The 16231-nt window shown below is 44.5% G+C and overlaps 1 protein-coding gene across 5 annotated transcripts in view; it reads right to left on the minus strand.

The window, feature by feature from the left end:
• LOC141256953 (cytosolic phospholipase A2 gamma-like) overlaps nucleotides 1–14904 on the minus strand; it is a 207619-nt gene extending 192715 nt beyond the window's left edge. The window contains exon 1 of one of the 5 annotated variants that reach the window (XM_073671208.1): nucleotides 14777–14904. In XM_073671208.1, coding sequence (XP_073527309.1) covers nucleotides 14777–14903 — 127 coding nt within the window. In that variant the 5' untranslated portion in view covers nucleotide 14904. Of the gene's footprint in view, nucleotides 1–14737 lie in introns of all 5 variants that reach the window. The other 4 variants (XM_073671211.1, XM_073671210.1, XM_073671218.1 and 1 more) reach the window with 4 other exon arrangements.
• Nucleotides 14905–16231: the final 1327 nt, after the last annotated feature.

Consider the following 16231-nt stretch of genomic DNA (forward strand, 5'->3'; position numbering starts at 1 on the left):
ACCTGCGGTTGAGGATTCCCTCTAAAAAACTGGGTCCTAAGTTTGTGGGTCCATTTAAAGTGCTTCAGGTTGTTAACCAGTCTGCTGTTTGGTTGGATGCCCCTACTTCCTGGAAGATTAATCCTGTGTTTCATGTTTCCTTGTTGAAAAAGGCTGACATATCTAATAGGGACGCCACTGTCACAGTTCCTCCTGTGGTGGAAGACGGCGAATATGACATTTCTCGTATTTTGAATTCTAGATGGCATAGTGGGAAATTACAGTATCTTGTCTCCTGGAAGGGTTTCGGTCCTGAAGACAACTCCTGGGTAAGGACGGATGATGTCTCTGCTCCAAGGCTTGTTAAAGCTTTCCACAGGAGGTTTCCTGATAGGCCTGGGCCTGGAGGATCCGGAGGATCCTCATAGAAGAGGGGGTACTGTTAGAACCCTTCTGTAAGTTTTTGCTGTCTTGTGTTTTGCGGTCACGTGACCATCTGCCTATTTATTCCAGCTCCGCTCTTCTGGCTTTGCTGGACTTCAGTGTTGTTGGACTGTCATTCTAGCCAGGTGCTTTGGTGCCTATCTCTGTCTAGTTTGCTTGGTCCTCTGGGACCTCTAATACGTTTTGTCTGTTTGCCTTTTGTGCTCTGCATCTACTTCTGTTTAGGAGGTGTCCCATTTTTGTCCCAGTCCTTAGTTCTTTTAGTGACCCCTCCCTTAACTCTATAGGTCTTCGTTCAGACTAGCCGAGGACTAAGGCGGGTCTGTTCACAAGGAAAAGGCAGCCCGCTACGTCGTAGGGATTCAGCTTAGTCTTACTATAGGGACAGCTTTCCCCTATCTTTCCTTAGTTTATGTTGCAGATCATAACACAAAATACCTGTTGAGAGGTGCAGAAGTCTCATTGACAGTTACAGGAATTGTTTGATTGCAGTGATTGCCTCAAAAGGTTGTTCAACAAAATATTAAGTTAAGAGTACCATCATTTCTGTCCAGGCCTATTTCATGAGTTTAATTTTTTTTTTAATTCTTTGGAAGCAGGGCTGAAAAGCAATGTCTGACTTTCATTTGTTCATTTTCAAAGATTTTTAATTTACTATTACTTTTGTCAGATTCAAGTTATTTTTGTGACCATTGAGGGTTTTTATTTCATTAAACGAGGGGTACCAACAATTTTGACCACGTGTGTAGGTTGCAGGATTCTCCGGCCCAATATGCTGCTCCAAGGTCATTGGAGGCCGCTATGGCCCTTGCCATCAGGGTGGATAGATGCCTCAGGGAGAGATCTACACCAATTCTGCCCCCTGCTGTTGTTCCTAGGAGGAGGTGACGCAGGTGCTCTCAGACGAACCCATGCAGTTGGGGGGGGGCCTCCGTTCTTAGTAGGATGCCTGTGGTTTACCGTGGGAAGGGGGCATGTTTTTACTGTGGTCTTATGGTTCATTACATCAATGTCTGTCCATCTTCTGGCAAACTTGCTATTACATCGCATAAGCCACGTCCCCCTGGTCGTGTAGAGGGACACGACCAAGGTGTGTACATTTCCTCCATTAATATGCCTTCGCATTCCATTTCAGCTGAAATAGTAGTGGGTGGGAAAATGGAGACTATTCCGGCTTTGTTGGATAGTGGAGCTGGAGGCAACTTGTTGGATGCTGACTTTACTTGGACTCATGGTAGGGCACCTGCAAGAGCCATTCCTATTTTTGCCATGGACTCCGTTCCTTTTAGTCAGAGGAATATGACTCAAGTCATAGACAGTGTCAACTTACGCATAGGGATTCTATATAGTGAGTTCCTATTGTGCTACGTCTTGGAGGTTCTCCCTACGCCCATCGTCTTAGGCCTTCCCTGGCTGAAGAAACATAATCTGGTCATAGATTGGTGGTCCAGAGAAGTAGTCAGTTGGGGTAAGAACAGTTGCTTGGGTGCTACTATCTCTACCGTCTTGGTGAAACCTACCCCTCCTTCTCCGGTGGAGAATAGGGGGGAGACTCTACTAATATCCCAGATTAACTCTAGACCTCGGTGTCCTCCCAGGAGGATTGGTCAGGGGAAGGGGGCTAGTTACCACTAAGCCTCCTAAGGGTAAGAGTTTTTTTGACACTGGGGGAAGCCGCCGCTGTTGGTCCTGCAAGGAGAGTACTATCTGGTTCCAAATGAATGTGTGGTAATAAACGTTCAGATCAGGATCTGTGTGTGAACTAGTACATGTGGGCATCCACTAAAAACATCAGGTGGAGGTATGCATATGGGACTCTGAGTTCCAGGGTGATCGGTCCTTATAGGGTTACAGCCGCTCTCAGCCCTACAACCTTCCAGTTGGAGGTACCCCCAGTGATGCATTTCCTTAACGTATTCCACAGGTCATCGCTTAGGAGATTTGTCGTGCCACCGGAGTCTACGTCATTACCATCCCTGTCAGTCTGCGTTAGCCGTGACCTTAAGGACCAAGGGTCTACGGAGGTGAATACTGGTGTTTTAGGTGTCCCTGCCATACATCATTTACGGACAAGTCCGGTCTTGAGGGTCCTGAGGCCCCTCGTTGAAAAGGGGGTACTGTCACTAATCATTAGAGGATTCGTGGCAGCTCTGGCTATGCTGGAATTTAAATGGTAGTCTTTTTTTCCTTTGGTCCAGCAAGGGTTAATGTTAGTATCTTGCTGGCAGCTTTTTGAGGCTGGTCAGCTGATGTTGGTGTAGCGCTGGCGTCCCTGCCCTCTGCTAGGCAGGGACGCTGCTCCCCTCACCGCTCTGCTCCGTGCCCGGCGTCCTCTCCCCGCTCTGCTGTCAGCGCGCGCTCCTGCCCGGCGTCCTCTCCCCGCTCTGCTGTCAGCGCGCGCTCCGTCCCGGCGTCCTCCTCCTGCTCTGCTCTCGGCGCGCGCTCCTTCCCGGCCCCTGTGCTTAGGGCGCGCGCGCGCGCGCTCCCCTCCTCTTAAAGGGGCCGCGCGCGCCGCCCTAAAGAGTCCCCGGCCAATGGCCGGAGGACTTCATCATATAAAAGGCACCTCCTCCAAAATGGAGGTGCCCGAGCAATGTTGTTTGCACCTGTGTCTCACCTGTGCTTCAGCCCTCAGGTCCCGTTGCCAGTTACCTGCCAGTTACCTGCCAGTTACCTGCCAGTTACCTGCCTGATTCCTGCCTGTATACTTGTTACCTGTCTGCCAGTCTGAGGTCCGACGGTCTGCCTTACTACTCCTGTCAGTCTGTCTAAGGACCAGCCTGCCCGCTCACCTGGGAGCGCATATCAGCTACCTGCCTGCTTGCCTGAGGTCCGACGGTCTGCTTTACTACTCCGGTCAGTCTGTCTATGGACCAGCTTGCCCGCTCACCTGGGAGCGCTTCTCCGTTACCTGCCTGCTTGCCAGCCCGGAGGCTCCGTTGTCACGTGCTGTGACCACCAGCTATCTCAGAGACTCTTGCCCGCTCACCTGGGAGCGCATCTCCGTTACCTGCCTGCTTGCCAGCCCGGAGGTCCCGTTGTCACGTGCGGTGACCACCAGCTATTCCAGAGACTCTTGCCCGCTCACCTGGGAGCGCTTCTCCGTTACCTGCCTGCCTGCCAGCCCGGAGGCCCCGCCGTCACGTGCCGTGACCACCTGCTATTCCAGAGACTCTCGCTTGCTCACCTGGGAGCACCCATCTACCATCTGCCTGCTAGCCTACCCGGAGGCTCTGCCATCACAGGTCGTACCTACCCCTTACCCAGAGACTGCCCTGATCCCTTGCCGTATCTCCCTGTCCGTTCACCCAGAGACTGCCCTGATCACTTGCCGTATCTCCCTGTCCATTCATCCAGAGACTGCCACCCGCTCCCTTACAAGGGCCGCCCCCTTGTATAGTAGCTCAGAGGTTCCGCCTCCCGGACCCGTTACAGTTGGTTGGAACCACTCCTACGTTCCTTTAAATAGCCACATGAACCATCAGCTGACCGTCGGTTAGAGAGTTAATTTCTGTGCAGACCAGCTGTGGAGCCGCTGTAGGAGTTCTGTACCCTAGTGCCGTTATTGGAGCTTTTGCTGCAGATTCGGAGATTTGCTGCTGTTTTTAAGTTAAGTTGTTTTTTCTTGCTGCCAGTCCCTTGTTTGTCATCTTACCCTGTGTTACTTTACCAGTAGTGATAAGGCTAATGTCCTTGTCGGCCAGTTCACTAGCTAGGGTAAGTTGAGGTGACAGTCAGGGATTAGGCACGTGATGGCGGCAGGGGCAAGGACCCAGATAGGGTGTTAGGGGAGCTTAGGGACAGACACAGGTTGGTGTCAGGACTGGTGTCCCATCCCACGCTCCTGACCATTAAGGCTTTCCTAAACCCCTATATCATCCCGTTTTATGAGTGTCTTGTGCCGTCCACCAGACATCCCTTTGTCTGTCCGTGACAGATCCTCAATGCCCGTTATCATTTTTTTGGCTCTTCTTTATACATTTTCTTACTCCAGGGCATCCTTTCTGTGAACTAGTGTCCAGAATTGAACAACATATTGCAAATTAAGCTGAACTAATTCTTTGTGAAGTGGTAGTATTATGTTCCTGTCTAGTGAGTCCATGGCTTTTTTAATACAGGACATTATTCCATGGGCCTTACTAGCAGTTGATTGATATTGTAAGCTTTTATTTAGTCAATAATCTGCAAGTACACCCAGATCCTTCTCTACAAGTGACTCTTCTAGTTTTATTCCCTCTAGAAAATATGAAGCCCACATATTATTAATGCCCTTCACATTTATCCATATTGAATCTCATTTGCCAAATGGATACCCAAACACTTAGTTTGTCCAAGTCAGCTTGTAACTTGTGAAGATCTTCTGAAAATAGATATAACTGTATTAATCCCGTTTTCTGTATCATTAATAAATAAATTGAATAATAGTGCACCCAGCACTGCTACCTGAGTTTCAATACAAAGTTATTCAAATTGAACCGGTGTTTGATCCAATTACAAACTTTATTTTTCAAACCTATAGACCTTAAAGGGGTTGTCCTGCCTAAAATGAAAAGTCTTCAGTCACTCTGTGTGACAGCAGACTTGTGAATGTGAGGATTTGCAGTTGTCTGCTCCAGGAACGGAGGTCACAGTACGTACGCTAGGAGGATTCACAAGTCTGCAGTCACACTGATTAACTACTGACTTTTCATTTTAGACCGGACAACCCCTTTAATTTGCCCGGTATGCAGCTATGTGGAACAGTGTCAATCTCTTTTACAAAGTCCAAAAACATTATATCTGTGACATCAAAGCGTCAATCTGATCATTAGTGCGGGGGTGAATTATTATTAATTATGCCAGATGTACTGTTCCTTTGTTCAGTAGGTCAAGGTACATGCACCATTGTTTTATATGAGTCTATTACTTGACTCTTGTTGTATGTTAATTAGTGGAATGCCTGCTGATTATGTATTGCTGCAAAGGTGTACTAATTTGCATAACTTGGAGGAAAAATATGCAGGCAAATTGAACAGTTGAACACTAAGGGATTATCTCCTGCCACCTTCCCCCAATCCAATGGGAGAATGCTCTGAATGAGAGCTGTGGAATATAAAAGGAAAGCTGACCTGTCTCCAGAGAGACTATACAGGACCTCAGCCCAAGAAACCAGGGCTGTGGAGTCGGTAAGCCAAACCTCCGACTCCTCAATTTCCATGACACCGACTCCACGACTCTGACTACCTCATACATGGCTCATGTTTAGCCCTAGAACGCATACCTGGGGCCTCGCAGGCCCACCCTGTTAATTGTTTTCTATTTTCTGCAAGATTACTTTAGTTAGAATTTTGAAACTCTAGGTATTCCTCAGGTATATAGTTGTTTGTAATTTTTGTTTGAGTTATTCCATGTTATTTGCACACGGGCCTAAAAGGCCCCAAGTATGTGAAAAAGTAGATTTTTATGGTCATGCGTTCTAGGGTTAAGTGATAAATTTACTGTAACACAGATTCATCTCAGCTAAAAGTCTAGACCCTTATATCAGGAATAGGACAGACATTTATAGGACATTTCATAACTTTCCCAAATTGTTATGAAAAAAATATTCCCCACAAACTGCATTGAACTACTGTACCCAATTTATTATATATTTTAGTAGTCAGAGTCGGTCCGTTTTATACCAACTCCGACTCCACCAAAATGGGCACCGCCTCCACGACTCCAACTCGGACTCCACAGCCCTTGCAAGGAAACATGGCTCCAGCTGGTGGAATACAGATCTGCTCCACTACCCATCACTGAATCCACAAAGAAGTTTGGAAAACCCAGGTTTGGACAATCAAGTCACCTGGCCACATACCTCAGTGTGCTCGGTCAGCTTCTTAAGCTTGTTGCTACCTCCTTTCTGTGGGGGCTCGCCAAAAGCGGGGTGCTACTGGTTGGGGTAGTTGGCCCTGGATGCCCCAAAGTCGCAGAGACTCTAATCCCCGGTGAGCAAGCGAAGGGTGGGGATCTGTGATTTGCATCATCTTATGTACTTGCTGGGACTGTACTATATGTTGTTGCCGGCTGGGTACTCTCGCTAAGGTTGTGGTATATGTCGTCTGGAGGAGCATAGGCTGTGATTGCAGACTATACCGGTGGAAGATACAAATTCTGTGGGCCAACCAAAAGTTGGGAGACTGTGGGTATCGCCTGGAACAGGACAGTGGAACTACCTGTCCCAGGTTGGGATCTTGTGAACTGGGGGCATCTCATTGTGGTCATCTACCCGGAGTTGTAGTAAGACCGTGGATATCAGGAATAAAAATAATTGAATTGTTTACCTGCCTAGGTGATTAACCCCTTTACCCCCGAGGGTGGTTTGCACGTTAATGACCGGGCCACTGTCACTTTATGAGGTAATTACTCTGGAACGCTTCAACGGATCGCGCTGATTCTGAGATGTTTTTTTGTGACATATTGTGCTTCATGATAGTGGTAAAATTTCTTCGATATCACTTGCGTTTATTTGTGAAAAAATTGGAAATTTGACTAAAATTTTTAAAATTTCGCAGTTTTCAAAATTTGAATTTTTATGCCCTTAAATCAGAGAGATATGTTACACAAAATAGTTATTAAATAACATTTCCCACATGTCTACTTTACATCAGCACAATTTTGGAACCAAATTTTTTTTTTAGTAGGGAGCTATAAGGGTTAAAAATTGACCAGCAATTTCTCATTTTTACAACAAAATTTACAAAACCATTTTTTTTAGAGACCACATCACATTTAACGTGACTTTGAGGGGCCTTTATGACAGAAAATACCCCAAAATAACACCATTCTAAAAACTGCACCCCTCAAGGTGTTTAAAACCACATTCAAGAAGTTTATTAACCCTTCAGGTGCTTCACAGGAATTTTTGGAATGTGGAGGGAAAAAATGAACATTTAACTTTTTTCACAAAAATGTTACTTTAGACCCAATTTTTTTTATTTTTGCAGGGGTAACAAGAAAAGATGGACCCCAAAATTTGTTGTGCAATTTCCTCTGAGCACGCTGATACCCCATATGTGAGGAAAAACTATTGTTTTGGCGCACGGCAGGGCTTTGAAGGGAAGGAGCGCCATTTGACTTTTTGAATGTAAAATTTGCTTAAATAATTAGCGGACACCATGTTGCGTTTGGGGAGCCCCTGATGTGCCTAAACAGTGGAAACCCCCCAAAAGTGACCCCATTTTGGAAACTAGACCCCTTAGGGAACTTATCTAGATGTGTGGTGAACACCCTGAACCCCCAGGTGCTTCACAGAAGTTTATAACATTGAGCCGTAAAAATAAAATTTTCATATTTTTTCAACAAAAATGTTTTTCAGCTCCCAATTTTGCATTTTCATAAGGGTAACAGGAGAAACTGCACCATGCAGTTTGTTGTGCAATTTCTCCTGAGTAAGCTGATACCCCATATGTGGGGGAAAACCACTGTTTGGGCACACGGCAGGGTTCGGAAGGGAAGGAGCGCCATTTGACTTTTTGAATGTAAAATTTGCTTGAATAATTAGCGGACACCATGTTGCGTTTGGGGAGTCCTTGATGTGCCTAAATAGTGGAAACCACCCCCATCCCCTCAGTGACTCCATTTTGGAAACTACACCCCTCCAGGATTTTATCAAGGGGTATAGTGAACTAGTGAACATTTTGAACATTTTCGACACAGAATTTGATAACATTAGGTCATCATATTGAATAAGTTGTCATTAGTCTTGAGTGCAAGTGCTCACTATTTGAGTTTGCATCGGGTGCTCGGGTATGCACCAAGTATCGCGGGTGCTCAAGTGATATGCTCGAGTCCCTGCCCCGCATGTTTCACGCTTATTAGACACCCAAAAAAAACATGCGGGGATCGCTCATGCATGGCAGGCAACCCTCACGAGTTTTTTTTGGCTGTATAACAGCTGCAAAACATTTGGGGCGGAAACTCGAGCATGTCACTCGAGCACCCGCTATACTCGGTGCATACCCGAGCACCCGATGCAAACTCCAGTAGCGAGCACTTGCTCAACATTAGTCACCATATCGTCGTCTTTTTTTTTTTTTTTTTTTACTTCTGAAAATATCCCAACCCCAACCCTACCCTTAGCCTAACCCTAACACTAGCCCAACCCTTGCCCAACTCTAACCCTAGCCTAACCCTAGCCTAACCCCAACCTTAGCCTAACCTTAGCACAACCCTAGCCCAACCCTAACCCTAGCCCAACCCTAACCCTAGCCCAACCTTAACCATAGCCCAACCCTAACCCAAACCCTAGCACAACCCTAACCCAAACCCTAGCACAACCCTAACCCTAAAGTTTATTTTTCACGCCTTTCCTCGTGTGGTATAAGTGATTACACGTCTTTATTCTTTGGGTCGGTGCAATTATAGCGATGCCAGATTCATATTGGGTTTTTATGATTGACAGCTGTCACACACTAAAAGACGCATTTTTTTTGCAAAGATTAGATTTTTCATCGCCATATTTTGAGAGTTATAATTTTTCCAGATTTCGGCCGACAGCATCATGTGACGGCTTGTTTTTTGCGGGACAAGTTGACGTTTTTATTGGTACCATTTTAGGGCACATTTTTTGATCGCTTTCAATTCTGATTTTTAGAAGGCAGAATAAATAAAAACCAACAATTCAAGAATTGTTTTTTTTTTTTTTTTTATGCCGTTCTGCGTGTGGTAAAATTGATAAGACAGCTTTATTCTTCGGGTCAGTACGTTTACAGTGGTACCGCATTTATATATTTTTTTTATGTTTTGGCGCTTTTACACAATTAAAACTATTTTAGCGCTTTTACACAATTAAAACTATTTTATAGAAAAATGAATTGTTTTTGCATCGCTTTATTCTGAGAGCTATAACTTTTTATTTTTCGGCTGTTGGAGCTTTATAGAGGCTTGTTTTTTGCGGGACAAGATGATGTTTTCAGCGGTACCATTTTTATTTACATTCGTCTTTTTGATCGCGTTTTATTCCTTTTTCTGTTTGCCGGTATGATGATAAAACATCGATTTATGTTTTTTTTTGGGGGGGGGGGGTTTAACCGTGTTCACTAAAGGGGTTGTCTAGTGGGACAGTTTTATAGGTCAGGTCGTTCTGGACGCGGCGATACCAAATATGTGTACTTTTATTGTTTTATTTTTTTTTCATAAGATTATTTATTTATTTATGGGTACAATATATTTTTTATTATTTTTTTTTTTTAAAAATTTAAATATTTTTACAATTTTTTTTAACATTTTTTTTTCACTTTCTGATACTTTTGTTACTTTTACACCTTGTCCCACTATGGGACTTTCACTGTTTTCAGCCTGATCAGCTGTATAGCACAGGAATGCAGAACCATCCCTGTGCTATGCAGCCTGTCATCGCTGCACAGGGAGAAGTTACTTTGGTCGTGCACTGCGCATGACCAAAGCAACTTCCTGAATGCTGGTGACCCGGATGTTGTCATGATGACGTCGGGTCACCATGGCAACATCCGGGACCGGACTCAGACGTCGCGGGACGCCGGGAGAGAAGGTAAGTATCGCACGTACCTCCTCTTGCCACCGGAATGCTGCGATCGATTTCGATTGCAGAATTTCGGGGGTTAATGTGCCGGGAGCGGTGCGGGACTGCTCCTGGCACATAGCACCGGGTGTCAGCTGTAACAACCAGCTGTAACACCAGGGCGTACTAATACGTATCAGGTCCATAAGGCCCAGGGCACAGATACGTATTAGTACGCCTTGGGCCGCGTACAACCCACAACTTCAGATCCTCACACTATCCATAATTATCTCTATCCCAGACTTCCACTCAGCTCTTCATAAAAACAAATCAGGTTAGTTTGACAATTTTGTAAAACTGTTTTGCCTATCACTTATAATATTATTTAATATCATATGTAGGGATTCACTCTCTCAGGTAGGCATTAAGCCTTAGGTAGCGTTCACATGGACAATGCAGTTTTGGTCCACACACATGCAGCTTGTATTGCTTTCCACAGGTTGCACAGCACCAAAACAAACTCATAAACATAAATCTCTAGCCTTGTCCAGACGCTTACTAGACAGAACAGACTCTGGCTACTCATACACGGCTAAACTAGCCCCAGCTCAGTCATCCAAAACAGCTATTGTCCATAGCAACCACTAATACTAGCGGTTCTCTGCACACGGCCTGTGTATTTATTCATGATCACATACAGTGCTGGCCAAAAGTATTGGCACCCCTGCAATTCTGTCAGATAATACTCAGTTTCTTCCTGAAAATGATTGCAATCACAAATTCTTTGGTATTATTCTCTTCCTTTAATTTGCTTGCAAGGAAAAAACACAAAAGAGAATGAAGCAAAAATCAAATCATTGATCATTTCACACAAAACTCCAAAAAAGGGCCGGACAAAAGTATTAGCACCCTCAGCCTAATACTTGGTTGCACAACCTTTAGCCAAAATAACTGCGAACATCCGCTTCCGGTAACCATCAATGAGTTTCTTACAATGCTCTGCTGGAATTGTAGACCATTCTTCTTTGGCAAACTGCTCCAGGTCCCTGATATTTGAAGGGTGCCTTCTCCAAACTGCCATTTTGAGATCTCAACACGGGTGTTCTATGGGATTTAGGTCTGGACTCATTGCTGGCCACCTTAGAAGTCTCCAGTGCTTTCTCTAAAACCATTTTATAGTGCTTTTGGAAGTGTGTTTTGGGTCATTGTCCTGCTGGAAGACCCATGAACTCTGTGGGAGACCCAGCTTTCTCACACTGGGCCCTACATTATGCTGCAAAATTTGTTGGTAGTCTTCAGACTTCATAATGCCATGCACACGGTCAAGCAGTCCAGTGCCAGAGGCAGCAAAGCAACCCCAAAACATCAGGGAACCTCCGCCATGTTTGACTGTAGGGACCGTGTTCTTTTCTTTGAATGCCTCTTTTTTTTTCCTGTACACTCTATGTTGATGCTTTTTCCCAAAAAGCTCTACTTTTGTCTCATCTGACCAGAGAACATTCTTCCAAAACGTTTTAGGCTTTCTGAGGTAAGTTTTGGCAAACTCCAGCCTGGCTTTTTTATGTCTCGGGGTAAGAAGTGGGGTCTTCCTGGTTATCCTACCATACAGTCCCTTTTCATTCAGACGTCGACGGATAGTATGGGTTGACACTGTTGTACCCTCGGACTGCAGGGCAGCTTGAACTTGTTTGAACTTGTTTGGATGTTAGTCGAGGTTCTTTATCCACCATCCGCACAATCTTGCGTTGAAATCTCTTGTCAATTTTTCTTTTCCGTCCACATCTAGGGAGGTAAGCCACAGTGCCATGGACTTTAAACTTCTTGATGACACTGCGCACGGAAGACACAGGAACATTCAGGTCTTTGGAGATGGACTTGTAGACTTGAGATTGCTCATGCTTCCTCACAATTTGGTTTCTCAAGTCCTCAGACAGTTCTTTGGTCTTCTTTCTTTTCTCCATGCTCAATGTGGTACACACAAGGACACAGGACAGAGGTTGAGTCAACTTTAATCCATGTTAACTGGCTGCAAGTGTGATTTAGTTATTGCCAACACCTGTTAGGTGCCACAGGTAAGTTAAAGGTGCTGTTAATTACACGAATTAGAGAAGCATCACATGATTTTTCAAAGGGTGCCAATACTTTTGTCCACCCCCTTTTTTAGGTTTGGTGTGGAATTATATCCAATTTGGCTTTAGGACAATTCTTTTTGTGTTTTTTCATTGAAGACAAATTAAATGAAGAGAATAATACCAAAGAATTTGTGATTGCAATCATTTTCAGGAAGAAACTGAGTATTATCTGACAGAATTGCAGGGGTGCCAATACTTTTGGCCAGCACTGTATGTCAGTGCGGGTTCACCCGAATAGATTGAATTCCTTTCTCCCAGAGCAGACTTCATACACAAAAGAGGCGCGATCCTACCAGTTGCGGTATCCCCTTCAGCTTGAGCTCCAGCAGCTTCCAGCACCAAACAGAAGTGTTTAACTCCTGGCACAGTTCACACTGAACAGCCTGCAGCTTCCACATGGTTTTCTGCAGCTCTCATAAACAGACTGCTTAGCGCAGTCTCCATTCAGAGAGAGACCCCTGCATGTCTCTCTCTCAGCTACAGATCACGTTTTGGCTGGTCACTCTCCAGTAGCACACTCAACTTTGCTCAACATTCAACAGACTGACTTTCCCTCAGGAGATTGCCACTCCATGAAGCAACTTCCTGGTTCTTAGAAAAACCCTACAGGTGCATCTATTCAAAACTCTGTAGAGCTGGGATTTAACTCTGTAATTCCCAGCTATGCTAAATATCCCTCCCCCTGCCTAAAGCTGAGGGCTGGTGTAACGCACAGTGTGGGAAAGACTAAGTGCTACACGAAGGGATGAGGGGAAGAAAGCCCCTAGGCAGATTTAATAACACCCTACCGTCCCTATATTGGTTCCACACCAATCGCCGAGCAGGAAACTTAAGCCCTGTATATCCCTAGAGCTAGGCCCTAGATAGGGAGGGAGTGAGCACTGGTCAGTCCCCACTATAAACTAAAGACAACAAGGGAGACAAACAAAGGGAGAAAACTTAGCTTGAGCTGACACCAGAGAGATAACATTAAACGTCCTCCAAGGGCACCAGAGAGGAAGCTAGCTGACTGCTATAGCTCCAAGCCTTCACAAGGGGAAATGAGAATATCACCACCTTCCTGAAGCAGACTGAGAGTTTGTAAACACTCAGACCAGGGTGTGTCAATCAGAGCAGGAGGCAGGTTGCCGCTGGGTCCAAAAGTCAGAAGGATTAAGATGGCATCTGCAATGCCAAATACAGTGACCTTCTGCAGCCAGCTGCAGAGCGACTGTCTGTTACATCTGACACACCCGTCACAGTACCCCCTCCCTTCTACGAGTGGCCTCCGGAAACTCAGGACTAGGTTTCTCAGGATAAGAGGTGTGGAATGAACGAATCAGCCTGGGGGCATTCACCTCTGATGCTGAAACCCACATCCTTCCCTCTGGACCATAACCCCTCCAGTGCACCAAGTATTCTAGGGAACGACGTTGGAGGCCAAATACTTTCACAATGCACTGTACTTCATGGTCATGAGTGTGACACTAAAATGCTTCTCAGGTTTCCAGGTTGCAGGTCTACATGCAGAAACAAACTTTTATATAAAAATGGAACACGTCACCTCCAAAAATGCTATTTACCTGCAGCTTTAGTTGTAGTCTGCTGGTAAGTAGTATTTATGTCTGGAAGGTTTACTGGAGCAGCAGCTACAGGGAGAAAATTACATTTTCTTCTCTCTGCAGACACTTGCTCCTAGTCATTTGGGCGGTGCAGAGAGCTGAAGGGCTACATTCGCACTATGAGCTTTTGATGAGCTTTTGATGAATTTCTGCACCATTTCTGCACCTATTATTTTTTTATCCCTTTTTTGACACTGCGTTTTATTGTCTCTTTGCTGTGTGATGCTTTAAATAAGGCTCCTGTGTTTTCGATACTTCCTGGTATTTGGCTTTGACAAAACTTTATTGATATACTTAGGTGTGGATTAGATGCATTTTTGATGCATTTCCGCTTCGGAAACACACTAAACACACACGTGCGTTTTTTCCTGTGGACTTTCCGCATCTAATGTAAGACTATGGGGATAATCTGCGCAGAAAACTCAGCTTACCAGCAAGAGAAATTGACATGCTGTGGATTTGAAACACGCACCGCAGGGAAGTTTATGCTGAGTAAAATAAAATCACAGAGGGCATGAGATTTTTCTAAATCCCATACACTTTGCTGGATCTGTAAGACGCTACATTTTTGACACAGCAAAAATACGCAGTCAAAAACGCACCAAAAGCTCATGGTGGGAACGTAGCCTTTACAGTCACCACTGACTATACAGAGAGTGGGCTGCAATCACTTCCTCTTTACATTGATTGGCAGCCTGCCCTGCAAACACAGGCTAAACACACAGGCTGCAGAGCTGGCTGTCAATCAAAGTGTAGGGGAGTGATTACAGCACACTTTGTGGGGTGAGCAATAACTGTTACACCTCCCTGCACCACCCCATCACATGATTTAAATGCTATTTTCATTATGATTACCATTATCTCTATAGATAAATTGCATTTTTGGAGGAGACAAGTTTTTTTTAAGGATTTGCAAGTTATACAATTGATATAATCGTTTTAGAGAGGTGTGGCCTGATGTTAAGCATAGTGATTACATAGCCGTTAGCTCTGTAACCTGCAATTAATTCCAGTAACCCACAGCTTAGAAAAACTGCTCTTAATTAAACTTAATTGATTTATTGAGGATTCCTACTTACCATGCTACAGAAAAATGGCCAATGAAACTATGCACTTACTGAAGCAAAGGCAATATGGCTGCAAATCCTCTCCTCTCAGTGCTGCAGAGACAGAGGGGAGGAGGAAAGAAAGAGCAAAGTCACAGCCCAAAGCCAGCATAATCTCTGCCAACCAGCTCAGCCTCATTGGAGATGGGGAATTCTGATGTGATCAGCACATTGCAGCCTGCAGGAAAGTCCGGCTTCAAATGTAGGGTTATGCTGACAAGTTTTTTTTATATTGCAACGATTTTAGGTGCCAAAATCCGGTGAAAAATTCCCACAAAGTTCAATCAATTTTTTTCAATAGAAAACCAATGTTGCTGTTTATACAACTGTGCTTTTTTTTCCACTTGAAAATCTGGGTGCATAGTAGCACATGGATTAGACATTGAGTAGGGCTAATCCACGTGCAGACATGTCAGTTCACCCTGCAAATTTGTGACAGTAAACTAAAGGACTGCCTTTTTCTTCAGTGGATTCCGTAACAAATTAGAATCTTTCTTTGTTGCTTTTTAACATGGTTATAATCTATATGTATGTTGTTATTAAAAAAAAATAGGTTGCAAGACTTAAATAGAATATGTCAGCAGGTTATTGTTATGTAATCGGACACGAGCATGTTGTAGGGGAAGATGCTTTGATTTCAGTGATTTGTCACTTACTGAGCAGTGTTTTCCTGTTTTGATACAATCTGTGTTTTATCAGCAGGAGATTATCATTACAGGACAACTGACATCGTGCCTCCTAGTCCAAGCAGTCCCCCAGCACCGAATAGCAGTTTTCTGTCACTATACAATGTACAGTCATGGCCAAAAGTATTGAGAATGACACCAAAATTATATTTTCACATGATCTGCTGGCCTCTGGTTTTTATTAGTGTTTGTCTGATGTTTATATCACATACAGAAATATAATTGCAATCATATTATGAGTACCAATAGGTTATATTGACAGTTAGAATGAGTTAATGCAGCAAGTCAATATTTGCAGTGTTGCCCCTTCTTCTTCAAGACCTCTGTAATTCTCCCTGGCATGCTCTCAATCAACTTTTGGACCAAATCCTGACGGATAGCAGTCCATTCTTGCATAATCAATGCTTGCATTTTGCCAGAATTTGTTGGTTTTTGTTTGTCCACCCGTCTCTTGATGATTGACCACAAGTTCTCAATGGGATTAAGATCTAGGGAGTTTCCAGGCCATGGACCCAAAATCTCTATGTTTTGTTCCATGAGCCATTTAGTTATCACCTTTGCTTTATGGCAAGGTGCTCCATCATGCTGGAAAAGGCATTGTTGGGCGCCAAACTGCTCTTGGACGGTTGGGAGAAGTTGCTCTTGGAGGACATTCTGGTACCATTCTTTATTCATGGCTGTGTTTTTAGGCAAGACTGTGAGTGAGCCGATTCCCTTGGCTGAGAAGCAACCCCACACATGAATGGTTTCAGGATGCTTTACAGTTGGCATGAGATAAGAC

This window comes from Phyllobates terribilis, unplaced genomic scaffold, assembly GCF_046119375.1.
Source record: "Phyllobates terribilis strain yellow unplaced genomic scaffold, ASM4611937v1 Scaffold_1__5_contigs__length_1240528914, whole genome shotgun sequence".
Lineage (NCBI taxonomy): Eukaryota > Metazoa > Chordata > Amphibia > Anura > Dendrobatidae > Phyllobates > Phyllobates terribilis.